This window comes from Sarcophilus harrisii, chromosome 2 (genome assembly GCF_902635505.1).
Source record: "Sarcophilus harrisii chromosome 2, mSarHar1.11, whole genome shotgun sequence".
Lineage (NCBI taxonomy): Eukaryota > Metazoa > Chordata > Mammalia > Dasyuromorphia > Dasyuridae > Sarcophilus > Sarcophilus harrisii.
The window spans coordinates 262,947,537-262,975,504 of NC_045427.1; the positions used below are offsets into that span (position 1 = coordinate 262,947,537).

General features: G+C 35.4%; 1 protein-coding gene across 14 annotated transcripts in view; it reads left to right on the forward strand.

Moving 5' to 3' along the window:
- MGA (MAX dimerization protein MGA) overlaps positions 1-27,516 on the forward strand; it is a 224,311-nt gene extending 196,795 nt beyond the window's left edge. For 11 of the 14 annotated variants that reach the window (XM_031952126.1, XM_031952133.1, XM_031952129.1 and 8 more), the window contains 13 exons: positions 657-726; positions 2,043-2,563; positions 5,497-5,791; positions 6,987-7,616; positions 9,929-10,222; positions 11,018-12,597; positions 15,970-16,097; positions 17,590-17,641; positions 19,580-19,786; positions 20,817-20,928; positions 21,199-21,432; positions 22,509-22,685; positions 25,217-27,516. In XM_031952126.1, coding sequence (XP_031807986.1) covers positions 657-726; positions 2,043-2,563; positions 5,497-5,791; positions 6,987-7,616; positions 9,929-10,222; positions 11,018-12,597; positions 15,970-16,097; positions 17,590-17,641; positions 19,580-19,786; positions 20,817-20,928; positions 21,199-21,432; positions 22,509-22,685; positions 25,217-26,499 — 5,583 coding nt within the window. In that variant the 3' untranslated portion in view covers positions 26,500-27,516. The remainder of the gene's footprint in view (positions 1-656; positions 727-2,042; positions 2,564-5,496; positions 5,792-6,986; positions 7,617-9,928; positions 10,223-11,017; positions 12,598-15,969; positions 16,098-17,589; positions 17,642-19,579; positions 19,787-20,816; positions 20,929-21,198; positions 21,433-22,508; positions 22,686-25,216) is intronic. The other 3 variants (XM_031952137.1, XM_031952138.1, XM_031952139.1) reach the window with 3 other exon arrangements.
- The last annotated feature ends 452 nt before the right edge of the window (positions 27,517-27,968 follow it).

Here is a 27,968-nt window from a genome sequence, read left to right on the forward strand (position 1 = left end):
CTGACTAGGGAGAGGTTATGAATGGCTTTTATTATTAACCCAAGAAGTTTTTTCAAATGACAGAAGATAATTAAAGGTTTTGGATCAGGATAGTGACATGGGGAAGTAGTGCTCTTGAAAGATTTTTTTTTTTTCAGTGGCATGCAGAATGTTTTGGGGTCAGAAAAAACTGTAAATGATCCAAGTCAATTCCAAAAGACTCATGGTGGAAAACATTATCCATGTCCAGAGAAAAAACTATGGAATCTGATTACTAATCGGAGTATTCTGTTTTTACTTTCTTATTGTTCGTTGTTTTTTCCCCTGGTTTTTTCCTTTTTTCTTTTTCTTTCATAATCCACTAATGTGGAAACATTTTCATGATTGTACTTGTATAGCATATATCTGATTGCTTTCTTGGGGAGGGTAGAGAAGGAAAGATAAAAATTTGGAACTTAAAATCTTAAAACAATGTTTAAAATTAGTTTTATATGTAATTGACAAAAATAAAAAAATATTAAAAATAAATTTAAAAAATAAATCTGTATCTATATCTTTATATTACTTTGCAGTGATTGAGATGTGCCCCAAAAGTAAATTTTTAAGTCTCATATGTACTGTGTAGATACTAAATAAATTTGTTCAAACTAATTTTTTTCCTCTAATCATTCTCATAGGAACATGATTCTGAACATCAACCTATGAAACAGAATACTTATGAAACAGAAAATGGAGATAAATCAGGAGGTAAAAATGAAAATTTATTCTTATTGTATAATTGTCTTAAAATGTAGTTAAATAAAGCAATCCAGATCTCTGAAGGTAGCCTTATTATATCAACCCCTTCACCTAAGAATTGAATGCACTATATCAAAATTATTGTTGGATCTCTTTTTTTTAATTGCAATTTTTATTAATATCCTTTTTCCCCTGTCCTTTTAATTTCTCCGTGAATCTTTTATGTTCTCCCCCATTCTATCCGTTATTATAAGAAATAAAAAAGAAAATTAAAAAACAGGAAAAGAAAAGTCAGTTTAGCAAAACTTAAGCAGTGTATCAACCATGTTCTTGATATTCGATATTTTGCATTTGAGGTCCCTTGTTTTTGCAAACACAGGATGGAGTTTTCCATAGCTTATCTCCTAGTTTTCCATAGCTTATCTCCTATTTTCTTCTAGTGGCAAAACAGTTTTTTTCAAGGGGGATAGCAGAAGAGTAGACTTCTTGTAGATCCAACAGGGAGGAGAAGCATTTCTCCAGTTTACTTTTCTCTACTTTTCCTAGACAAAGATAGTTTGTCTGTAGGAGCTCGTTCCATCCGGCAAAAAGAAAAAAGGATGTGTCTAAGATTAAATGAGAAGAAGAGAGAAGTGAGAGAGGGGTTTTCTCATTTCCATTAAATATAGCTACCAAAATACCTAAATGGTTAAGATACAGTAGACTGGATTTTGCCGAATAGTTCTTTTTAAAATCTACCTCTCTTTATTGCACACTGATAACTACACAGCAGATGAAGTGAAGGCTAGTGAGGAGGTGGAGATGCAGGAATCTTATGCAGAAGCAATCTCAGAGCAACTTGCAGTAAGAACCTTTGAAGGTAGAATATTTAGCTTGTTGCCATAACGATATCTTTTTGATCTGAAGGACTAGTCTTATGTTAAATGTCTGAACATCTTGTTCATGCCTGATTTGCATTTATGAATGATAGAATATGTCAAAAACTTGGCTTTTGTTGCAGACTTGGCAAGGAAGCTCTTTAATGTAGGAATTTCATGAAAAAAAATTTTAAGACAGTTTTACAGGCCTAAAATTTCTATTCAGTCAGGTAATGAAGGTCTTTGTGTTCTCCTATTCCAGGATCATATTCTAGAGAAAGGGAATAAATGTCCTTCTAAAATGGAAAATTGTGGGATTGACATTATCTTGTTGAGGAAATGAGATGATATTGAGATGAAATAGTGTTATGTTTACCAGTTGCTTTTCTGAACTATTAAAGAAAATATGAATTGATCACAGTTTAGCCTTAAAATGATTTGGTAAAATGTATTTTAATCCTTTGTCAGAAAAAAGCTGGAGGTCCTCCTGCAATGAAGGGGAATCATCTTCTACCTCCTACATGCATCAGACATCCCCTGGTGGGCCCACCAAACTGATAGAGATCATCTCAGACTGTAATTGGGAGGAAGATCGAAACAAGATCTTGAGCATTCTGTCCCAGCACATCAATAGCAACATGCCACCACAATCCCTCAAGGTGGGAAGCTTCATTATTGAGTTAGCTTCTCAGAGAAAGAGTCGTGGTGAAAAGAATCCTCCCATTTATTCTTCTCGGGTGAAAATATCTATGCCATCATGCCAAGATCAGGATGACACAGCTGAAAACTCTGACTCAGAGACTCCTGATGGTTCACCGTCACACAGAAAAGTTGATGATACCACCTTTGAACAGACAAATGCCCTAGAAGCACTGAGAGAAAAATTGCATGGAGGCAAAGCTCTGCCTTTTTATGCTGGACTTTCTCCTGCAGGGAAGCTAGTAGCCTATAAACAAAAACCCAGTTCAAGGACATCTGGACTAATAGAGGTGAGAACGATCTTTAATCTGTATAGTAACACTTGCTATTTAACTTGGAAAAACAAATCTGCTTTTATGACCCATGGTGGTCCTAGTGCTATTTATTCTCATGTTTATTAGCTGGGTGGCAAATTATCATGTTCCATAAATGAGGTAAGCCAGAGCTTAGCTAGAGAAATGAATTGAACAAAATCACATTTGGAAGCTAATAACAAAGCCAGAAACTGCTGTTGAGGCAAATACCTTACCCATGTATTAGTTTAGGTTCCATTTTCTTTTTTATTTTCCCCATGAACTTCTTGCTTCTTTTTACTACCAACAAGAATATAATAGATGTATAGTATATACATTGTAATTTAGCTTTGGCAGTAGTCAATTGTTAATCTACCTTTAGGATGAGGAATTTTATTGAGAAGTTAACTTTGTTATACTCATTCCTAGAATGGGAAATAGATGCATATTTTTAGATATTTAGGTGGTCTTTTAAATTTGTGTAAACTATCTTTCAAATTTGATAATTTTTGGTTTATTCAGTGGTTCCTGTAAGGACAGAAGGTGGAGCTTTTCCTAGTAGTTTTTAAGTTGATCATGTATCATCCTAACTTCTTAAGACCGTGGGATTGTCTTCCTTATTAGAAGTTGTCATTTCAAACTTTTTTTTTTCCTCATTGTAACAGGACAATTTTACCCAAACTTAGAGATAAAGAATTTTCTGAATAAAAACTGAAAGCACAGGACTATGTTTTCTTACCTTTTAGCTGCTATTCATCATGTGGTATAATCTATTTGCTATAAGACATTTTCCTGGCTCTTATTTCATGGTCTAACTCAGGGGTCCTCAAACTATGGCCCATGGGCCAGATGCGGCAGCTGAGGACAATTATCCCCCTCACCCAGGGCTATGAAGTTTGTTTCTTTAAAGGCCCACAAAACAAAGTTTTTATTTTTATTATAGTCTGGCCCTTCAACAGTCTGAGGGACAGTGAACTGGCCCTCTATTTAAAAAATTTGAGGACCCCTGGTAACCGTTTTAGCCTTTGTGACATAGATGAAGAAAAGCATAGCATACAAATACATTGACTGCTTTTGCAAAAATGTTAGGTAAAATGGAGAATTATTTTCACAGAAATAAGGTTCTGAATGGTTAAATTTAGATTTATGATAAAGTTTTGTTATAATTTATATAAACATAAACATTTATCCATTGACTGCTTTTGCAAAAATGTTAGGTAAAATGGAGAATTATTTTCACAGAAATAAGGTTCTGAATGGTTAAATTTAGATTTATGATAAAGTTTTGTTATAATTTATATAAACATAAACATTTATAACAACATATGTTAGTTACATTTCAGAGAAACAGTTTAGATCAGGGGAAATATTATGTAGGATATGCCTGTGATAATTAAAAGTTGTGGATATTGAGTTGAGTATCTTATAAATCACACTTAATAACTTTTTCTCAGGGTTTATCTCAAAAAAAGAAATTGAGTTTTACACTAAATGTTTTATATATAGGTAAGTTTGAACAAAGCGATCTATTATCTAAAATCTTTTGCTGTAAGATTCTTTGTCCTGAGAGCTGGTTACAGACATCTTTAACTTCTCTAAGAATCATTAGATTTTTTTTTTTTTGGGGGGGGGGGGGAAGCCAGCTTAATTAAGTAGGTTGGCAAGCTAGTATAATCTGTACTTTTGAAATGTACATCATAATCTGGATTTCACAAAGTCTAAAAAATTACATTGAGGTTTATAGTAAAGATCTTATTCATTGTACTACACTTGGATTCAAGGTTTTCTTGGTTTTTGCTGATCTGCTAACCTAGGTTGTTCATATCACTTGTAGTTCTCATTTTTTCTTTTCATTCATTCTTTTTTGTTGAAGGGACTGTAGTTACTTCCCTCAACTCCATAGACAGGAAAATGGAGGCAGGAAAAGTAGTGCATCTTATTTCAAGTCACTTAACAAATTGATAAACAATAAGGGAGAGAAACATTGTGAATAAACATCTAGCTGGATATTTTTTTTTGTGCTATTTCTTAAGATAAGGATTTCTTTAATCTAGGTGTAGAGTAATCATTATCATGTCCTTTTCTTCCTAATTCCACCTCTATGTTCTTACTCCTAGTTTGATTTTCAGATGAGCTAATGTGACTCTTAGCCAATTGTGTAATGCCAATTCAAGCTTTGGTAAACCTTAAGAAAATAAAGGATCATTCCTGATTTTTTTTGCCAACTAAAAGCTGATTTGACTTAGCAGTCGAAGTTATAGGAGGCTTGTTAGTTAAAGTGAAGTTGAATATAAATATCAGAATGAAAATGGTATCCTACAAAAGAGAGCCTCAATAGGACTTTATGGTATTTTGCAAAATAAACTTGGAGGACTATAATTTCTTCTTTCTGGCAACTAAATTATTGGATCATAGTTGCTTGTTAGCAAGCAAAAATCCTGGTTGATTTGATATCATTTCCTCCCAGTTTTGTAGTGCTGAGGAATGAATAGCATCTAAGATTTCTTTTTTTTATTACAGCTTTTTATTGACAGAACATAATGCATGGGTAATTTTTCAACATTGTCCCTTGCACTCACTTCTGTTCCAACTTTTCCCTTCCCTCCCTCCCACCCCCTCCCCTAGGTGGCGGCAGTCTCATACATGTTAAACATGTTGAATTATAAGATATCCTTTTCTAAACCGCCAAGTAGATGCTAGAAATGTCTCAGACATGTAGATAGCAGTATTCTCTCTCACCCCTTGATTACTCAGATCATCCTGAGTAGAAAGTCTCATTTTCCCTTTTTAAATTTTGGGGGGACAAAAGCCCACTGAAATAGCTTTAATTTTTACTTAATTATTTTTTTTTAAAGGCAGCACTTTTCAAGGGAGGTGAGTTAGCAAGATAATTTTATTTTTACAGAATTTCTCTTTGCCACTTGTTTCAGGTTAATGGTAAAAGTTACCCGCAGGCTAAGTTGCTATTGGGACAGATGGGGGCATTGCATCCAGCCAATAGGCTAGCTGCATATATCACAGGCAGGTTGCGACCCTCAGTCCTGGACCTCTCAACCCTCAGTACTGTCATCTCCAAGGTAGCATCCAATGCCAAGGTGGCTGCATCCAGGATACCACGCACCCAGGTGCCTTCGCCATCCACTTCCCAATCGATGTCCTCCAGCACTACGACATCCTCCACGATGACGACTCTGAAGGCGTTTGTCCCAGCCCAGAGGCCGATTGGTAAGTTAGAACCCTTTTGTCTTTCTCTGTATTTTGTAGTTAGGTTCAGTATGTAGAAGTTAAAGAGATTAGGAACAGGAGTTCAAAGTTGTTCTTTATATGTTTCGCATAATATTTTTCCTGTTTATACTTCTTATAAGTCGTGTTTGATTTGAATATTTACTAGATGTCATGACTTGAACTTAAGTTAGGAACTACCCTTTTTACAAGTTGTTTGTGTAGAACTTTTGGATTGTTAGGAATATTAGATTTGGCAATATTCTGTTAGACTCTGATGCTGATGGTAGTATCGATTGTTATAATTCAGGATTTCTGGCCAAAAGTTGGAGTTGTGCAAAGGAGGATGTGCTGTGTACCATGACAGTATCTTTGCTTATTAAGGAACAGCTTTAACTGATATTAAAAATGCAGTCCTTTCCTTCCTTTTTCTTTAAAAAATTTTTTTTTTTTTTTTTTTGGTGGGGGGAGTTATTATTGTTTGTTTTTTGTTTGGGTTTTTTCCTGCCCTTTTCTTAAAGAAGGATAAATGCATGGTTCAGGAATATGAAGGGTTCTAGTATTGACATTCAAGAGTTAGTAGTGAAGGAGGTGGAGGTGCTGGGACAGGAAGAAGATGGTGAAGAAAACCTTATGTAAGAGTCTTTTTTTTTTTTTAATAGCCTTTTATTTACAGGTTATATGTATGGGTAACTTTACAGCATTAACAATTGCCAAACCTCTCGTTCCAATTTTTCACCTCTTACCCCCCCACCCCCTCCCCCAGATGGCAGGATGACCAGTAGATGTTAAATATATTAAAATATAAATTAGATTTATGTAAGAGTCTTAAGAAAAATCCCTTAGGTTCCCATGCTGCATCTGTTCCACATGATAAAATTGTGTGCTGCTTTGTATTGTCTTTCTAGTGTCACAACAACCTGAGTCTTTTACATGGCCAGAAAAAAAATTAATTAGGCAAACTGGGAAAAAAAGAAAAAGAAAAGCCCTATTCTCTGAGTAGTGCAAGGGGGTTGGACATCAAAGAGAATTGCATTAAACTTTCATGGGTGGAAATTGGCATGAATAATGCAGGTAGGTGGTACCTGTAAGAAAAATTGACCCAACAGTGTGTAAGAAATGTTAACAAACACAATCAGACAGAGGGTGAAGGATGGAAGCCTGTTGAAATTTTTGACCTGCAAATTTTTATTTGCAGCAGTTCGACCCTCTCCTGGTGGTGTATTCACACAGTTTGTGATGAGTAAAGTTGGAGCCCTGCAGCAGAAGATACCTGGCGTTAGCACACCCCAACCCCTAACAGGGCCACAGAAGTTCAGTATCAGGCCGTCTCCAGTAATGGTCGTCACACCTGTGGTTTCTTCCAAGCCATCTCAGGTGTGCAACCTTGTGACGGAACCAGTCACTACCACTACCCCTCAAGTATCTTTAGAAAGTATTACTACTGTGACATCTCCTGTGACTGCTGTTTCCAGCTTGGGAACTAAAGAAACTACTCATTCTCCTTCTGGCACCACTTCTGCAGGGACTGTTGAGATCACTGAAACTAGCGTCAGCACCCCTATTACACCCACCCTGCCTTCAACCACTGTGAACGTTACCAAAGCTACTGGGATAGCCGCCCCTATAACTTCCATTGCTTTACCTAAGTCTGTAGCATCTTCACCAACCATCACTCTTCCTGTTGCTTCCACTGCCTCCACCTCTGTAGTCATAGTGACCACAGCTGCATCTTCTTCCGTGGTGACCACACCAACTTCATCTCTTGGCTCTGTTCCTATTATACTCTCGGGAATTAATGCGAGTCCACCAGCGAGCCAGAGACCAGGTAAGGCCTAGATGCTATTAGCTGATTTACAGTGTAAATGTTTTAATCACTTTTGTGGTTTGGTTATAATAGGATTATTGATATGTCAAAGGAGAAAGTAAAGAAAATGGAAGACCTTAGTAGGAATAGAACCCCATAAACTCATGTCAAATGCTTGTATTCAATTCAAAGAAGTAAATGATAGAATGTTTGAATTTTACTTGTTGGCTTGGTCAGATGAATTCTTAGTGGGAATTTCTTGTTTTCTATCATTAACTTTTTATCTAAAACTCTTACAAGTTTAAGGACCCACCCCGCACCAGACAATAGTGTGTGATTTGTTTTTTTCAGAAGAGAAACAAGATGGTTAAAGCAAGAATCTTTGAAAGATGTATATCTTGGTCCCATTCACAATAAGTCCACTGCTTCTCATGGTAGCAAGTCTGCTTTAGTTACTAATTTTTTTTCCTTACACTGAATAAATTTTGTTTTTTAATTTAGTGACAATATATTCCCCTATAACCTATGTTTTCTTTCTTTCTTTCTTTCTTTTTTTTATTCAATAGTGTTTTATTTTTTCAATTACAGGTAAAGGTAGCTTTCAGTATTCATTTTTGTCATGTTGTGAAAGAAAAATCAGAACAAAAGGGAAAAAACAAGGGAATTCAGATGGTAGCCCAAATTTCTGAAGGTGACTGACTAAAGGGGTCAGAGACACAATCAACATCAGAATATTTGGGGATATTTGTGATGCCTGCTTTTTTTTTTTTCCTTTAAAATGATAAGAATATGTATGTGGATGATAGTTTTGGCATTATAGTTTGGGAAGTAGAGTCAATGGTCGAGTGTAGTACCATAAAGCAGTGATAATACAAATTCAGCCACCTAGACTTGCCTCTGATTTACTCCTACTGAACCTCTCCCAAATAGCCAGGTTTCTTTTTCTTTTTTCTCCCTTACACCTTGTCCCCCATATACATAGAAAAGACAAAAATTTTTATAGGAGACATTTCATGGGAATATTTTTAGGTTTTGATTAAATGTAAATTAACTCCTCCCAAGTAATGATATTTATAAATTTTTGTAAAATAATTTCTCTTTTACATAGGAAAAAGATTTTTTCCCCTTTCTGTGCAAATTGTGTGTTTAGATTTTAATTAGGATTTTTCCTTGACAAAGTAGTTTTATTTCTATAATAATCAACTTTTTTGACTGATTCTAAAGGACATAGTTTCTCTTTTATCAACTTAGATATAATATGTGTAGTGAGCAGTTCTGATGTTAAGTCATTAGTTCTGGTTAATTCAGTTTTCTGCTTTATAGTAGCAGGATAATGTGAATACACGTATAAGGCAAATAGACTAATGTTAAATGGTTAAGTTAAGTTATTTTTATTTTTGTTGATTACTAGGAATTTTCTGTTCTGCGTTCTTGGAGCTAATTACATAACTCCTTTCATTTCCTTAAGAGCTAATTTTATATCTAAATTTATCTTATAACTTTAGATATAAAAAGCCCTTCCATAATTTATTCTTAACTATTTTAAGTCATTTGTATTTGAATATTGTAAGACTTAATTGGTATTGTTTGTTTGTTTGTTTGTTTTTGCTTGGGTTCTCCCCTTTCCCCCCACATTTCACTTTTGCCCGTCTATCTAGCCTCTGTGTAGCTTTCATTCTCTTTAGCTCTGGGACTTCATTTGGATTAGCCCCTGGATTCTATTAACAGGTGGAGTTTTCCTTTTTTTTTTCCTCCTTTTCAAAATGTTTCTGAAATAACTTAAAACTTCTATCCATTGTTTAATGAATTATGCAATTGGGCACTTTTCAATAATTCAAATAATTACCCCTGGTTTCATTTGATGTGAATTTGAGCCAAGTATATTCCTTGTGATTTTCCAATGCTATCAACATGGCTGGACAGTGATGCCTAGCTTCAAGCAGTACTTCACTGTAAAAATAGTGCAACTGTGAGGGATTTATAAATTCTGAATTTCTACTTATACTCTAAAGGATATCTAAATTTTATAGCTTTGCCTAATTTTTTTATAAAACAGATTACTTATCTCTTGTTGAATTGTCCTTCCTAACAGCAGATGATTCTCTTTTTAAATATTCGAACTGCATTTTTTTCTAGCAAAGTCTATAACTTTTAAAATCATAAAAGGCAATTTTTTATAGCATAAAATATCCAGAATTTTAGGATTTTCCCAATTTCCCAATTTAAATATCTTGAAAGGCTACTTGGAGTTGGATTAGAAATCATGGCATTAGTGGTTCCTGTTTGTGGTAAAGGAAGGTTGGGATGCCATGTGTCTATTTCTTGTTTTTCAGAAAATGCACCTCAGATTCCAGTGGCTACCTCTCCAGTTTCTCCTAGCCCAGAAAAGCGTGCTGGACCTCGGCTACTTTTGATCCCCGTGCAACAAGGCTCTCCTGGTCTTCGACCTCTCCAAAACATGCAACTTGTTCAGGGTCAGAGGATGCTCCTTCAACCTGTCAGGAGCCCTAGTGGAATGAACTTGTTCAGACATCCCAATGGTCAGATTGTCCAGCTTGTTCCTTTGCAGCAGGTGCGAGGCGCTAATACACAGCCCAACTTACAGCCTGTTATGCTTCGAAACCCAGGTACAAGAATCATTTTTATAAACTTTTTTTTTGTCACAGGACAGTCCCTTTCTCCTTTCCACCCCCAAAAAAGTTAGTTTAATATAATTAGTGCTGTATATCCCAGCTTCCTTAAGCCATGGGCCACGACTCCATATGGGATTTCTTAACTGATTGTGGAATTGCAAAATAATGATTTTTTTTTTTAATCGCTAAATGTTTGCTTTTATATACCTGGGGCATGTAAAAATTTCTTGGATGAAAAATAGTCATGAGTGGAAAAAAGCCTTGCTTCCTAAATAAGAATTTTTTGTTTGGAATAGAAAAGCATTAGTTAAGTGCATACTTTGTGCTAAGTGTTATGTTGAATGCTGGAAATATAGGGAGATATTTAAGATAGGGGCCCCTAGGTAGTGCAGTAATTACGAGCCTCGACCTGGAGTCAGGAAGATCTGTGTTCAAATCTAGCCTCAGACACTTAGTAATTGTATGACTCTGGGCAAGTCCCTTAATCCTGATTGCCTCCCAAAAAAAGAAAGATGGTCCCTGTTCTTAAGGACCTCATGTTCTAATTGAGGGAGGCAACACATTAAGAAAGGGTCATGTTTATCTTTCAGTTCATGGCAGATGAAAGATCAAATGGTTCTTTATCTAGGAAAGTAGCAAATTAAGGGAAAATTAAGACATTGGGGATCCCAAATTTTTTTTTTAAATGAATAAAGGTGTACTTTGAACTTTTCTGAAGGCGACATACCCGATTTAAGAAAAGAGACTCTTCCTGGGGAATGACAATTTGTCATTTCATTTTCCTTGTAGGGTCTGCAGTTGGAATCCGCTTACCTGCACCTTCCAAGCCTCCTGAAACACCTCCTCCTAATGCCTCTCCTTCAACTTTCTCAACCATGAGTCCCATGATTCAGGCTGTTGGCTCTTCTCCACCTCTGAATTTAATTACTCAGGCATCATCTGTACTTTCCACTGTGCCTAGCTTTGTGTCTCAAGCTGGCACCTTGACCTTGAGGATATCCCCTCCTGGAGCAAGCAACTTTCCAAGTCAAACAGGCTCAGAATCTAAAATAACTTATAGCTCAGGTGGGCAGCCCGTTGGCACAGCTAGTCTCATTCCTCTCCAGTCTGGTAGTTTCGCTTTGTTGCAGCTCCCAGGACAGAAGCCGGTTCCCAACTCAATTATTCAGCATGTTGCTTCACTGCAGATGAAGAGAGAATCTCAGAATCTGGATCAGAAAGATGAAACAACTTCTTTGAAGCAGGACAGTCACAAAAAGGCTTTACATTTGGAAGAGGGAGATGTCACAGAGCCAGAGAATGGTTTAGGATTGGAAGCAGAATTACCTAATAGGAGGACTGAGACACCTTTGACTGGTACAGTAAAGCAAGACCAAAGTGCTACTGCCTCTGTGGTAGCCCAAAGAGATATTCAAGAACATGGAGGTGGTGCCTCAAATAAAGATACCCTTTTACAAGAGGATATTCCTGCTGATGTCATATCCTCAGATCATTCTTACATCAGTGGGTCACGGGCAAATGAAGGTAATAAAGAAATTAATGAAGAAAAAGAAAATTGTAATCTTAGCTCTTTGGAAGAAAAAGTAAATGAGGTTTCAGAAGATAAACATAACCCCCAAGAAGTCAATAATAAAGCAGTTCAAACAATGAATAAGGTACAGCTGAAAACCTCTAGTGTTCAGGGAGAGACATCTCAGCTGAGAATTGTAAATGAGGAGCAGCATGGTGTAAAGAACCCAGAGGAGAAACTAATGAACAGTGAACTTTCAGCTAACTCTAAGGAAGACAAATCATCCAGGAGCAAAATAGTACAGGAAGAAGTGACAGCACAGACTGAAACAAAAGAGAAGGATTGTGAAATTTCCATAGAGAAAAAAGGTACAAGAGAAAGTCAGGAAAGCCTTCTGAAGGAGAATTTGGCCCAGAAATTTGATGGTATTTCAAAAGAACATGAGCAAGCTGGAGATGAACATTTGACTGAAAGAATGGAGGCAAATCAAGAAAACTCTGTTCTGGGTCAAAAGCAAAGCTCTTCTGTCTTATTGGAGGAAAGTGAAATTGCTAAGAACACCAGAAATTTAAATGTTGAAATTCCTAATTCTACAGCCTTTCCCCTTGCTCCTCAGATAGTTGAAAGAGCCCCAAAAGGGGATAAAGTTGTTCAAGGTCATTTGCTCCTTCCAGGAGAGCAAATACAACAACATTTAAAGCAAAGGAAGAAGGTTGGGAGAACCATTATTGAACTCCCTGTTTCAGATGTGGAGGAAGAGGAAGAGGAGGAGGAAGACGAGAAAACTGATGATTCTGCTGATGACATGGTTGATGGCATCTCTGACTACCAGAGTGAAGAAGTCGAAGAAGTAGAAAAGGTGGTGAGCCCCTTTTTGTTTTGACTGCAAAGTGTCTAAAATTCTGTTTAATAGTTTGATACAGCCATTAACCACTTCAGAGGATCATCAAGACCTTACTAAAAGACTGATACTTCAGTTAGGTGGTTAGGCTTAAGTTATAAGTAAATAAATTATCTTTCTATTTTTATTTTCCATATTGTCAGACAATAAATAGATTTCTCACCCTATTAAAAGCACATTTTGACACTTGTTTGAGTATCTAAAATGGTTAAAAAATAATTTTGGCTATCATGAGACTTTTTGATAATAGTCATGCTAACAAATTGTGGTTTTATTTTTTCTGAACCAATATTCTGTTTGGTATGATTGAGGTTCAGTACTATTCTCTATATGAGTCTCATTGTTGATATCACAACTCAGTTGGTATATAATTACCTATTTCCATTTATGTTAAATGCATTCTTTTTGAACATGTATTTGTAAAATATGAAGTAACTGGCAGCTAGGAGCAAAAGTCCTGAAATCAGGAGGACCTGAGTTCAAATGTGGTCTTAGACACCTAACATGTCTCAGCTGTGTGACCCTGGGCAAGTCACTTAACCACAGTTGCCTCTAAACTATGAAGTGACCATTTTTAACTTAATCTTGCCTTAATAATTTTTTTAACTTCTCTTTCAAAAAATAGATCTTTAAATCTCTTGAATGATTAAATTACTCTGAATTTTTATCACCATTCTGTACAATTTGATGTCAAATTTAAGGGGCTGAATATAACCTGAGATTTTTCTGAATAACTTGGACCTCACTATCCCTTCTTTTTAGCACTGTTAGCTGGTTACCCTGAGTATACTTTACTTGAAACTATATGTTTCACCCTTTCTCTTTGTTATTTCCCCATTCTCTGCTGTCACCTGATTTTTTGTGTGTTGATGTAACTCTATTTTCCTATTTCCTGATGTCTGAACAAAATCAAAAACTATTATACTCTGTTTTGTATGGGGTATACTGAACTAAGCAAAAAAAATTTAAGTACTTCAGGAGTCTAATTTTATCAGTATGGATACTCAGTGAAGCAGGTTCCAGACCCTCTATGACACGGTAAATGATCTTCAGAATTTTCTTTGACTAGATAATTGATCACTGTTCAACTTGATGAAATTCTCTAAACTTCCTTAAACAATAGATGGGACAATCCATGAATAGGCCCACATAATTGAAATCTATCAAACTTGTTAAGACTTGCCAGAGCTCTGGTAGCATAATTTGTGGAAACTCTAGGTCACCACTGTGCCATATAGATATCGGAGTAGGACACTGGTGAAACAAAACATTGAGAATACGTTTATGCCACTCTTTTATTATGACTCACCTGTTTCTTAGAGCTTAGTTTTCTTCAGTGGATTAGAATGAAGTTGAAAGAAGACTTTCTTTAATCTAGTGACCCTGGAGTCTGTGTTATTGATAATATGCTATTAGCACTGGATAAGAAAATCAAGAACAAGCTAACTTTTAAAACCACCTAGTAGTTGTAGATAGTTACATTGTATAATAATACATTTGTTCTTTTGGCCAATCTTCCTCTCTTCTTCCCTTCCCCCCTCTCCCCCAAAAAATGCTTTTACATATTAGATGCTCACGATATTTTTAAGCCAACATATGGGTGAATGTGGGTGTTTTTATCCCTCTCTTATTAAAATCCATTTCTTTGAGATATATCAATTAGGTTGTCCAGCAAAAAGGCATCCATTTGGTATATAAAGATCTAGTTTAAATTATATATGGTACCTAGCACATATGTAGACCATACCAAATGTTGACTTATTCGTTAAATTATATCACTGTTTTGTCCTACTGGCTTCATGGAATTACATTGAGTTTAAGAGGTAGTTAGACTTACTGTATATCCAAGTTGTAATGATTATAACATAGGTTTTTTTTTAAGATCATTAGAGTAGTAGTGCCTTTTGATGCAAAATCCTTCCCAAGAAGAATTTCTTTATTATTGGTCAGAATGGAAGGATTGATGTTTAGTTACTTAGACTATTTGAATTGAACAGAAAAATCAATAGTTACTTTGTGATTTAGGAAAGCAAATATTCAGTAACTTTTCTCTTGTTTGCCAAGAGTGAAGGAAGAATCTATTTTCTGTTTCAGCCATTAATGGAGGCAAGTTCAATGGGAGTTGGGATGGGGGTGATGAGTAATTCTCAATGATTTCAGGTTCTGTTAGTAAGGCAGTTAAAAGACACTGTTTAATTTGATTTATACTTAATGCCTGATACTCTATAGAGAAGTTTTAAATAAGTTTTTCTTATTTCTGGTGTAGGAAATAGCTATTTTGAAAGCTGGAGAATGACGAAAAAATTCAATTACATAACACTTGATGTTAGCAAAGCATATTCACATTATCTTGTTTTGAGACTCCAACTCTGAGATAGGAAGTAAAATATTTTTTTCCCATTTTGCAGATGAAGAAACAGGTTTGGGGAAAGGAGTTTAAGTGATTTAACCAATGGCACAGTTAGAAAGAGGCAGAACCAGGATTCAGACTTGATTTTTGGCTAAAAGTTAGTTGTTTTCATCTTACTGCACCAAATTTTTTAACTCTTAGTAGTTTACCTATGCCTTAATATAGTAGATAATCCTATGTAGACTTTGTTTATAAAGTTTTTCAAAAAGCAAACTATAGGATTGAAAAATGTGCCAGGTTTTTTATTCTGCTTCTAGCTACTTTGAGAAAGCCAGTGATACTTTGTGATTATCTAGCTTAATGTTTCACTGTTAATTGCTATATTTTTTAAAAAAAATACTAAATCTGACCCTATTCTTGTGAGATCCAAGTAAGTTTTTAAGATTACCTTTCATAAAAATTAGTATTGGAAAGTACAGTATCAGAGTTAAGGTAATACAGTCCTTTGAGACTATTTTTTTTTTCTTTCTGAAGACCTATATCTTTATGTGACATAGCTAATAAATATCTCTTATAGATTAAATTGCAGGCTATCTGGTCTAATCATCTTATTTCTAAATGAAGAAACAGAGGTCCAAGGCAGTTAAGTGACTTGCTTAAGTCTACAGGTATTGAGCATCATAGTCAAGATTTGAACCAAGTCCTCTGATTCCCTGCTGTATTGTACTATAAAGCTTAATTTTATGATGGGAGAAAGATGATGAAAGCTTTAGATTTGTTCTAATTTAGTTTGCATATAGTTTACCATTTAAAATTGCTTGTTTCAGAATAATTCTATGGATTATACTGAAGAGGAAGACCAAATAGACATTGAAACTGTTGAGGAATTTTCAGAGAAAATGAATATTGCTTGTTGAAAGCTTTAGATTTGTTCTAATTTAGTTTGCATATAGCTTACCATTTAAAATTGCTTGTTTCAGAATAATTCTATGGATTATACTGAAGAGGAAGAGCAAGTAGACATTGAAACTGTTGAGGAATTTTCAGAGAAAATGAATATTGCTCGTTTGAAGGCCTCAGCTTCTCATATACGTTCTCCTAAGCAACCGTAAGCTTTTCTCGTTAATTTGTTCTTTAGCAACTTAAATTTTAATGCCATGTTTAGGAACTTTGAGTAACCATCCTGTATCCTTTCTAGCCTCTTAGCTTTGTTCTAAATAATAGAAGAATATGAGTTAAAATTTAAAAAATATACAGAGTTCCCTTGAAATTACAAAATTCAGAAATTGTTCTCTGTTATGTTTATTATTCTCTTTTACTACTACTTAATCTAGTTATTTTAATGACATTTTAACACTGAATGATTTTGAACATACTAACTGGAGGTTATCTGTACTCTTCAGAAATAACTTGCAAAATAGTAATAATATTTTCGATAATATTTTTCTTCTTTGGGAAGGGAGATACAGCAACTGTGTATATTAATCTTTTTTTATATGTAAAACCTCCTACAAAATAGCTCAAGGAATTGTATATTAAACTTGAAATTAATACTAGATAATGTTTTTAGACCTCACAAGTACAAATGGAAAAATAGGAAGTTGGTCAGTAGTACAATTATTGAAAGAAAACTTGTAGAAAATGGCAAATTGGGACACAAAAGTAAAAGCAGGTAAACATATAATTAGGCAAAGCAGAGTTTCTTAAGAAAAAAGTTTGTTTTTAAAAAATCATAGGTGATTTTCAGGCAGTCACAATGAAGATTTGGTGGACCATCTTCCAGATTAAGCACACTGTCTCTTCCTACTTTTGTTTCCACTCTGTGTAGATACTTATTCACTTCATAAGTAGAGAGACTGGACCTAGGATTTAATTAATATAGGATACTCCTAGATGAAGAGTGCCTTCTCTACCACTTGTGAATTGAAAGTGTTGCTTGATATAACTTACCAAAGCCATACAGCTAGTATATGTCAAAGGGAAGGTTTGAATCTCTGTCTTTTTGGCTCCAAGATCAGCTCTCTATTCCCTACCTTATGGCTCTGCTTCATTTCCTCTGTGCAGAATAGGAAGGATAGGACTTGAAATAAGCAGCTTACCTCTTATTCTTTTTTATTGGACTATATATTAATAGGTAATAGAGAAAGCATCACAGATCTCATTATGCTCATTAAATGCATTTCAGTAAACAATGTTTAGTTTCTACTGTCTGTAAGTTTTAATGTTCAAAGACATAAATAAGAATCTCTTCCCTTAATGATTTTACATTGTGCTAATGGGGGATACAATGCTTATATCAATGAGCATTTGAGCAAAATTGAGGAGATAGCACATATTAGTGCTGGGAATTGTGAGGTTAGTAGTTTCTTTTATCTCCGGAACTGGGCTGCTTAAAGTGGATAGTATTAAAGTATATTGTAAATTGCAATATAATTTGATATGATTTCAAAGTGTATTTAGACATTTTCACACTTGTATATAAAAAGATGTGCAGTCATTAGTTAAAATTTGCCAGAGAACTGTTTTCAATAAAGATTTGCTATCATAGCATAAAATTGCAATTGTAAGATGTTAGGAAATGATTCTGTCTTCCTTTTCAGATGCCATACCCATGTTCCTTCAGACGAGAAAGCATCTGAGAAGAGTCGAAAGGTCTGTTCAAATATTTCCTTTTTCCCTTCCCTCTCTCCTTTCCTCCTTTCCCCCCCCCCCATTTACTTCTCTTTCCCCCTCTCTCCTTCCTTCTTTTCTCCCATTATCCTTTTCTCCCCCTTTCCTCCTTTTTTTCCCCTATTTCCCTCTCTTTTTTCCTTTTTCCCTCCCTATCTCCTCCCTCTCTCTTTCTCTACCTTTCTTTCCCTTCTCCTCCATCATTCCCTTTCTCCTTCTTTTCTTCCTTCCTTCCAGAAATGAGGGGCCAGATATGTAGCTGGGTCTTTGTTGAAAATTTTGTTAGGTTTTCTCCATTGAAAGCATTTTGGGCTGCTGATTTTTTGAATGGATAAGTGCCATGCCATATTGAATCCTTTCCTTACAGTTTTCCCACATTTGCTGCTTGGAATCCTTATGAATCTTAACATTCCAATGTAGCCTTTTCCCATATCATAGTCCCATTCTTCCCAACACACAGATATGTGTGCACCCTCCTCCTCCTCACACTTACACTCAAAGGCCACCAGAATACTGATTGTCTACCATAGGTACTAAGGATAACTGTTATGAAAGTCTGTATTTCTAACCCTGATGTCTGAGCATTTACTGATATATTTCTCATTGATAATTATTTCTTATCTATATTTAAATAAATATTTAAATTACTGAAATATGCACACAAATATAACTTATTAACAAATGAGAATAATAGTAACATCAAGATAATGTAATTTATATTTATGCATATATATATTCAATATCTTGTCTGTGATCAAAGTTATCTAATACTTTTAAAATATCATTAATTAATGCCTCTTTCATTGTCTGAAAATTCAGTATTATAATAATAAAACATTATTAAGCTCCTATTTTGTGTCAGGAGATACAAAAAGATACAAAAGGCAGACTCGGCCCTCAAGGACCTTACAATCTAGAATTTATTACTTTATTATCTCTCTATATTAGAAAAAGTCTTTCCTAACAAATATTCTTAATATGATAAAATTGAAAATAGCTTTCTTGGGAACAAACATCTCTTAATCTTTTTCTTTTCTGTCTGTTTCTGCAGCTAATATTTTTAATAGTTTTTATCAAGTAGTTACTGATTGGATAAAAAGTGCACAAAACATTCTTGCTAGGATTAATTAGGCCAAGGCACATGTGGTATAAATATATCATAGATCCTCATGGATGATAGACGAACAGTAATACCTTATCTCTAATGCTATTGGGAATAGTATTTCATATTCACTTTTTCATTTCTCACCTCTCACTCCCATTTGCCATTCTTCTAACATTCTCTCTATATTTTAAAGTTGTAGTAATATAGTATTTGAATTCTTATCTGGCTTTTAAAAAGATAGTAACTGATCCAGTAGTCTCTAAAATAGATACTCTAAGCAAGGTTTGCATTTCTCCCTGGAGCCTAAATTTTTCAGTCCTCAGAAAATAATTGAGGGATACATCAAGTCCAAAATATAGTTAGCACACATCTATCTGTATGCTAAATATCTGGTAGGATCATACACACAACACCTATAGACATGCAGAGAGAAGAAAGATGGTATTAATAGTATACATTTGTCAAACAGAGCAACATTATAAATAATTCAATACTGTATTATATGCCCAAAAAAGTAACCACTTCTTCTGCACTATCCTTATGTAACCTATTTATATATTATATAGGCCTAATTCTCTTTTGGCCTTTTGATCTCCACTAAACCTAATTGATGTAAAGTTTTATGTTATCAATTTACCATCCACCTTTGTCTTTGTACCTTTTAATGTGCAAAATTTCCAGAATTTGAAGGGAGTACACTTTTAAAACAAAAATTGTCAGTTCTATGTATAATTTTGGTTTTACAATTAGGTTTAAATTCATTTGGATGAGTTGGTTCAAAGTTTAGTTGATTTGTCCATTTTTAATTTGAACAGGATCCACCAATTCCTGTAAAACTGAAACCTGAATTTTGGAGTGAAAAACTACAAAAAGAAGCAGAAGCTTTTGCTTATTATCGTCGAACACACACAGCCAATGAACGGCGTCGGCGTGGTGAAATGCGGGATCTCTTTGAGAAACTGAAGATAACATTGGGACTGCTTCATTCTTCTAAGGTCTCCAAGAGCCTCATTCTCACAAGAGTGAGTTTTCTATTCACTTTGTACATATGGATTGAGCAAAAGGGTTCTTCCAGAAAGATTAAGAGAAGGAGTAGTATTGACTACTCCCCAATAATCATTGGTAACTTTGTATGGATGTATTTCACATTTAGAGGTAAACTGTTAAAAATCTAGTCAAACTACTAAAGTACAATGATATTTTCATGTTCGGAGAATTGTCATTTCTTTCATCAAATGAATTCCTAAATGGCCAGATTATCCCATTCTTTAAGTTAAAAAGGATAATGATTCACAGAGAGGATCATGTTCTCTCTACATTCTCTCTAATTTTCTACAATATCAAGTACATTGCCAGGTATAAAATAGGTTAATAAATGTTTGGAAATAAGGAAAAAGGAAAGAATTTTTTTTTTTCTGTTTTGTTACTGAGTATGCCTTAATTGTGTTAACATAAGAGGATCTTAAAATCTTGAATCATTAGATCTAGAGGTGTTCTGGTACAACTTATACAAAGGCATTAGAACATTATAGTTAAAATACTTTTGAGATTCAGGTTAGCCGTTGAATATTATAACTTTATAATTTATAACATCTTTAATAGTTATGATTTTTTTTTTAAAGAAAGAATGCAAAAAGATTGACTTGATAAGTACTTTGTTACTAATTATAAAATCATCCTAACTTTTTAAAATATTTTTAATCAAATAGGTGGTTTTAAAATAGCATCTTATTAATTACTGGATAGGTCTATTGAATGAACACTCCATAGCAATAGTTGCTTGTCAGTATAATATTAACCAGCCAATGATACATTTTGCTAATAATAATGATGAGGACCCCAATAGTATAAAACATCCAACCATCTGTAATTTTTAAAATGAACAAAACCCTTCAATATATTCTGGGTTTTTTAAATGGCCTCTTAAAGTTTTCTTTCTTGTTTGATTTCATAATATTGATTAAAGATGGCAGACTTCACCCCAAAATATAATGGGAAATTATTCCAAATAAAGTGAATTGACTGACATTGGTGGATTACCTTTTCTCTTAGGCCTTTGGAGAGATCCAGGGACTAACAGACCAGGCAGACAAGTTGATAGGGCAGAAAAACCTCCTAACTCGAAAACGGAATAATCTGATTCGCAAAGTATCTTCTCTTTCAGGTAAGGCTTGTAGATGGGGAAGAAAAGGAATAGTAACTCTAAGAAAAAAAAAACAAATTGTGGTATCTTTTCTGTGTTTAAAGAAATTAGATGTAGATGTGTACTGGTTTTAACTCATAAGGAAGTTTCTTCTCAGGTATAGCCAAATGTTGCTTTACAAATATATGCTTGCCTTTGTGACTAAGCAAATGGATTTCACTTGCTGATTCTCATTTTTATCTGAGCCATAGATAGCAAAAGAAGGTTGCTTAGATTCTTTTTAACATTCAGGTAAGACAGAAGAAGTTGTCCTGAAGAAGCTGGAATACATTTATGCCAAACAGCAAGCATTAGAAGCACAAAAGAAAAAGAAGAAGATGGACCAGGATGAGCCTAATGTGCCTCCTCGAGTAGTCAAACAGCAGGAAGGAACTTCTACATCCTCTGTAGAGTTGGGGCAGGTAGTCATGACTAGCAGAAGGGGAAAGCCATTGATACTCGCCAGGAAAAGAGCACCATCCACAGGTAGGAATGATGTTTTGTGGTCATTCCAAGAGTGCTATAAAGAAATCTAGTTAGTTGAACTATTAACCTCCCCTGGCCCTTTATTCTTCTATTGAATATATTAAAAACGAAATCATATATCCAATTTTGTTATATATATTTCCCTTTCAGCATATTTATTTACCAATAACTAAAGGAGACTGCTACAATTGATAAATTAAGAAAAAAACAAATTAATCAGTTACTTAGTAACTTAAAATTTTTCTAATGCTATAGTTAAAATTGAAGAATGATGAATAATGAGTTATTTTAATAGATATGATAAAACCATGTTATTGAGTCCTGCATAGGAGTTATATCCACAAGTTGTCAATTTTAGAGCAAGATGGGACTTCAGGGATAGTGTAGTTCATTCTCTAAGTTTTAAAATTAGAAAACTGAAACTGTGGGTCAGTAATTTTTTTGTGTCAGGTCCAGTAGTAGGATCGAGATTTATTAACTCATTCTCATGCTCTTTCTTTTATACTTAAGTATAAAGTAAAGTAATATACTGCACTTGGAGTTAGGAAGATTTGTATTGAAATCTGGCCTCAGACACTTAGTAGTTATATAACCTTTACCATGCTGCCTTGGTTTTCTCATCTTTAAAATGAGGGTAATAACAAGAGGGTAAAATGAAATAATATTTGCAAAGCACTTTGCAAACTTTATATTAATGCAAATTGTTACTATATTATATTACTGTAGGTTTCCATAAAGGTTTTACAAACTGATGTTTTGATTATCTTGGACAATTGTAAAATCTTGATGTTTTTGCTGAAATTATTATTGAAGAACTTTTTTGAATCAGTTTCAGGGATTGGTTCTTTAGTAGGAAAAGTATCTCCTTATGGATGGACAGTAAACAAGGAACTGAAACTTAATTCCTTGTTTCACAGTGATTCAAAAAAAATGTATTCCTAAATGTAGCTCCTGACTTGCCTTAAAATTAAGCTGTGCTTATCTATTAAAAGAAGGGGTACTTTCAGAGATTTAAATTAAACTTCTAGGTGTGTTTGAAGACTTTTATCCTAATTGACTTCTAATCTTCATTATAGAAAAGATCTCACCTTCTCACACAGTACATAACACTGCCAGTCTGGTGATGACTCCACAAGGACAAGTGCTTACCTTGAAGGGACCCTTAGTCTCAGGATCTATGGTAACTGTTTCTCCTGCTCTGTTACAAAGTGAACTGAAGCCTCAAGTTACCAACAGTGCTGTAGTTCAGCAAGGTATGTCCGTGTTGTCCTATCTACACTGAAGAAATCTGTCTGACTTCTCTAAAGTCAGAGAGTCTTTTCTCTTTTGTCTTGCTAATATAAATTCCATCAAGTGCAGTCTTACCTAAATGTAGTTTTGCCCGATTCTGTCTTTGTAATTTTTATTAGTTTGGCCTTATTTGGGCTTGATGCTGATCTCAGATGTGAATTGTGAAGTACTGCTTCAAGTGGAAGCTTGGGGATAGAAAAACAGAAAATGTATCTCAAGATAAGTGGAAGTTGGGGATAGAAAAATAGAAAATGTATCTCAAGATAAAAGGGAAAAAGTATTATGAGGAACTGGTGTCAACTTTCTTACTATTCTGGTGGTCTTGTAGTATTGCTTTTTGGAATTTAAATATGAAAGCAAATTACTGGAATGCAATTTTATTTCATTTAACTGGTTTTCTGTCTCATGGCAAACAGCTTCAGATATGGGACTGCCAGGCATTTCCATTAATGGGGTTGTGGTGCTTTAGGCTTGTAGGGCATTGACTTCAAATCCACCAGTGAATTCCACCAGTATAAGTGCCAACATCTGGGATCTAGTAGAACAGAGGCAAGAGAGTTTTTTATATGCCTTCTCTAGATCAGGAGGAAGCTCTTATTTCTATGTGAGCTATATTATTTAGGATACTTTTCTTTCATTCTTCATCTCATTTTTTACTTTTGTGATATTTTAATTGGTAGGAAGAAAATATTAGTTTTAAGTCTTTTTAATCCATTACTTCAGGAATCTTTGAAGAGATATTGTTATCTGTCCATTGGCTAAGTGCTGTAGGGAAGAACCTCTAGTTTGCCACCTCATGAGTACATATCTTATTACTCTTATTTGAAGGAGATAAGAGAGACAAGTTAGCATTTAGAAACACAAGCCCATAATCAAGAAAAAGACTATTGGTACAATTAAATCAGAAGCAGAATATAAGGAATATATGTAACTATTTAGATACATACATAATTTTCTATGTGAGAACATGGTCCAATTAGTTTAAAAAGAACATATTTCAGCCATTTCGAGTAAAACAAACCTTTTAGGCAGGAGAAGTTCATAGACTTTGTTCTCCTGCCTCTTTTTTCTTTCTTTTCTTTCCTCCCTCCTTTCCTTCCTCTCTCCCTCCCTTCCTTCCTCCCTCCCTCCCTCCTTCCGTTCCTTCCTCTCTCCCTCCTTCCCTCCCTTCTTCTCTTCCTCCCTCCCTCCCTCTCTTTCTTTCTTTCTTTCTTTCTTTCTTCTCTTTTGAAACAGACTAGTTAAAAGAAAAAAGCAAAGAATGCATTTTAGCTTGGAGAATAAAAAGCAAGTGTAAGTATATTCTATATGACTGTGTTTCTTCTGTTGGATCTCCCTGGAATGAGGAGGCTTGCACCTGTATTGCTTAATAGCAAAAAGTAAAATGGAGGGGGAATGAGCATATCTTAATTCAGAGAGGTAAAGGGGGGTGTGTGTGCATGCGGCGCGTATGTGTGTGTGTATGTGTGTGATCAAAAAGTTATGCCCCTGCATGGGGAAGCATGTCATAATAATAAATCAGGTTTTGTTATTGATTAGACAGTTTTTCTCCTCAAATGATTACCTCAAAGAGAAAAAAGGAAAAAGTAGTTGAAAATTTAGTAAATTAAATAAAAACATATTTGAAGAATACTTCAGATACTAAAGAAACTTGTTGGAGTACATTATTGTTGTATATATTTTTAGAAATCTTCAAGTTAACATTCTGATTTTCAAATGTCAATAAATATGTGAAGTTAGCATTAGATATGCCTATAGGTGGTCATTTTATGAAGAAAGGAAGAAAGCTTGAGGGAGGTTTTCTTACATACTTCGATTACTCCAAAGTTGTCCTGAGTCTGGTCATATAATCTTGTATGTGTGCCCTTATTGGACTTTAGCCTTACCATGCAGGGTTTTAAATGCTAAGGGAAAATGAATTAATTTACATAAGCATTGTTTACTTTTAGAATATGAGTTTTCAATATCAGGGCTCTCACACTTATAAAGTAGATCATCAGACAAATATAACTGTTAGAAAGGACACTTATTACTGTCAAGTTCTTCACCATAGCCCCAGGCCTTTAACAATGACTTCAACAATTTTCTGAATCAACTTTAGGGTAACAATTCAGTAATTTCTGTACTTTGATTGGCACTATATTTTTCCCTGTGAAATGGAATAAACAAGACTGAGATCAATGTCTGTCTTAGGATAAAAGAATGGATCCTTGGCACTAGTTAAAAGTGGGCTTGGGATTTTCTTGACATAGAATACTTAAGAAGTTATCAAAGTAGAATATAAGGGCTTAATTGGCATTATTTTGTTGTTAGCCTAGATCTAACATTTTAAGGGATACTATTATTTTCAGGGGACAAGTAGGTAGAGTACTGCTTAAATGACCGTCTTGATATAAATAAATGCTCGAGATGTTCAGTTGTTTTATTTGATAGAAAATGGCATGGATGCCATTACAGATCTTAATGATGAGTTCTGCTTTTCTTGGTTTTGCAGAAAGTGATGACTTGTTTATGATGCCCAGGATCGTTAATGTGACCTCACTGGCCACCGATGGAGGCCTCAGCTTAGATGTGGGTACCAGCAAGCATTCTCATGAAATTTCTCATGCCAAGACATCTGATCAAATACTGAAAGAAACCATCAGGAATGAGACTCCATCCCTTGAAGACCTGACAAGAATATCCTCTGGAAACAATCATGGAGATGGGAGAATATTGCCAGGGCCCACACAGGATTTTGTGGAAAACAAAGACGTTAGTTTTCCACAAATAGTCAATGTTTCTAGCATTCGGACACCTTTGGAGACCTTGTCCAGAAAAGTTTCTGGAGGAGTTGTGAGTGGTAGCCAGAGTAGGAGAAAAGAAACTGAATCAGTAGGTGAGAGGTTGAAGTTAAAGGAGATCCCATTTCGCAAACTGCAGGTGAAAGATCTTAAAGATTCCAGTATAGAGATAGAGCTGAGAAAAGTGGCCTCTGCCATTGAAGAAGCAACATTGGACCCTAATGAGCTTCTGTCTAGTATGGAGGAAGAGGATGACACAGATGAGACTCTAACCTCATTGCTCAATGAGATTACCTTTCTCAATCAGCAGCTAAATGATGACTCTTCCAGCATGACTGAGATCCCCAGCTCTGTAGGTGCAGAATTCCCTAGATTGGCAAATGCCCAGCGGGCTGTTGCCAGCAAGCTGGCCTCTGGTAGTAGAGCCACTTTTCAGCTTGGCACCCTTGGGAGTAATTTGAAAGAGCTGCCTGAGGTACAAGAAGCCAGTGGTTCCATCAGTCCCCTTCTTTTGCACCTGGAGGATGATGATCTTACTGAGGGTGAAAGGCAACCCACAGAAACTGATGTCCTTAAGATTGTCATTGACCCAGAAATAAAAGAATCATTTCCTTCCCATAGAAGGGCCAGTGATACTGGAAAAATGACCGCTAATCTTCCAACTGAGCCTGAAAACTTGTCCTCACCCCCCATTCTTCATATGAAGACTGGCCAAGAGAGCAGCAGCACAGATACTTTATGGAGGCCTATGCCAAAATTGGCACCACTGGGGCTTAAATTAGCTAATCCTCCCAGTGACATAGATGGACAGAGTCTCAAAGTAATGCCTTGCTTGGCACCTATAGTTGCCAAAGGGGGATCAGTTGGATTGAAAACCATAGTAACAGGCCACAGTGACCAAGAAGGACAGGAGAACAAAGTGATGCCAACATTAGCACCTGTGGTAGCTAAATTGAGTAACTCTGGATCCTCCTCGAGTTCTTCAGGCAAATGAGGAAGTTTGTCCTGAAGCTAAGTGAAAAAGCCTAAAACTATTAAGGCTGTAAAGGGAAAAAAAAACTGCCTCCTGCTCACTCTCTTTTCTGTAGACATCTTATTTTTTTGTCATGGGACTATGGTCCTTTAATATGAGGGTGGGGTAAGTGATGGGAAATGTTGGCCCTGGAATCAGTGCTATGAAATTCTGATCATGCTAAAGTTTGTTACCTCACTTTTGGTGCTGGGTTCCATTATTCTCTGGGGGAGGATGGTCATCCATCATTGCTGGACGTAGGGAACCCCTTTTACCAAGGAATTTTTCCACGCAAGGGAAAGTAGACCCTGATTTCTTCCTCCCAGAGAAAAAAGCTGCTTCAGGCTGAGGAGCTGCTATGAATTCTGGCTCCTGGTACAATGAACTGTCTATGCAGATTCAGGGTTGTTTGTATCCGAAGTTTCTGCAGAACCCTGGGAACTCGATGAACCTTGTGCAAAGGAATCCAGAGGATTGGTATTCCAGGAGTTAGGGGTGGAGGAAATCAATTCTATGGAATACCAAAGTGAGGAATTTTCTCAGCAAAAGCTTTCACTTTCCTCATTATAAGCTTCCACTCCAAATTTTTCTGGTATAAGCCCAAATGTCTTGTAAAGTAGGGAAGCTTTTAAATGGCTCAAAGCTAATTAGTCTAATTCATTTAATAGCTATGTTCTTTCATTCTCCTATTGGGCTTCTAGTTTACCATTTTATTACCCCAGAAAATACCTCCTGGAATACTCCTAAGGATGTACATGGAAATCCTTTTATCCCTTTTCTGACCTGGGTCATCCCAGTGACAACCCTGCTAAGATACAGTTTGGCTCATGGAGGGTATGCTTTTTTCCCAAGATAACAGCCAAAAAACAACAACAACAACAAAAAACCTGTGGGGCTGTTGGCTAGATCAAACTAGTCTCCTCTGCATACAAGAATGGTGCTTGGACAAGGTTTTGCTACACTTGCACAGGGTTGTATAGCAAAAAAAAAAAAAAAAAAGAAAAAGAAAAAAAAGAAAAAAAAAGAAAAGAAAAGAAAAAGAAAAAATAAAGTCATAGCAGACACTCATTACCAGGGAAATAGGGCAGTATTTGAATCACAAGATGTATTTTTTATTCTCTGCCACCATGGATTCAATGATATATAGAGCCTTTTCACTCATAAGCTATCAGGTTGTTAAGGCCTGGCAGCATGTAAAGATATTTATATTTTTGTACACAGTTGTTTTCATAGCTTCCTTAAAGGCTGAAGTTTTCAACCTAAGAGATGAGATTTGTAATGCGTATAGAAATGTTTTTTCCTATCTGGTTTGTAAATAAGTAGGAATCATGGTGCACTTGAGGGGTCTCTTGAAAACTCCTGGAAGTGAGAATCACTGCTCTGAATTTGAACTGACTCTGGGATCTAGCTGCTGCATTTTGCCTTTCTTACGTAATTGTATTTTGGAATGT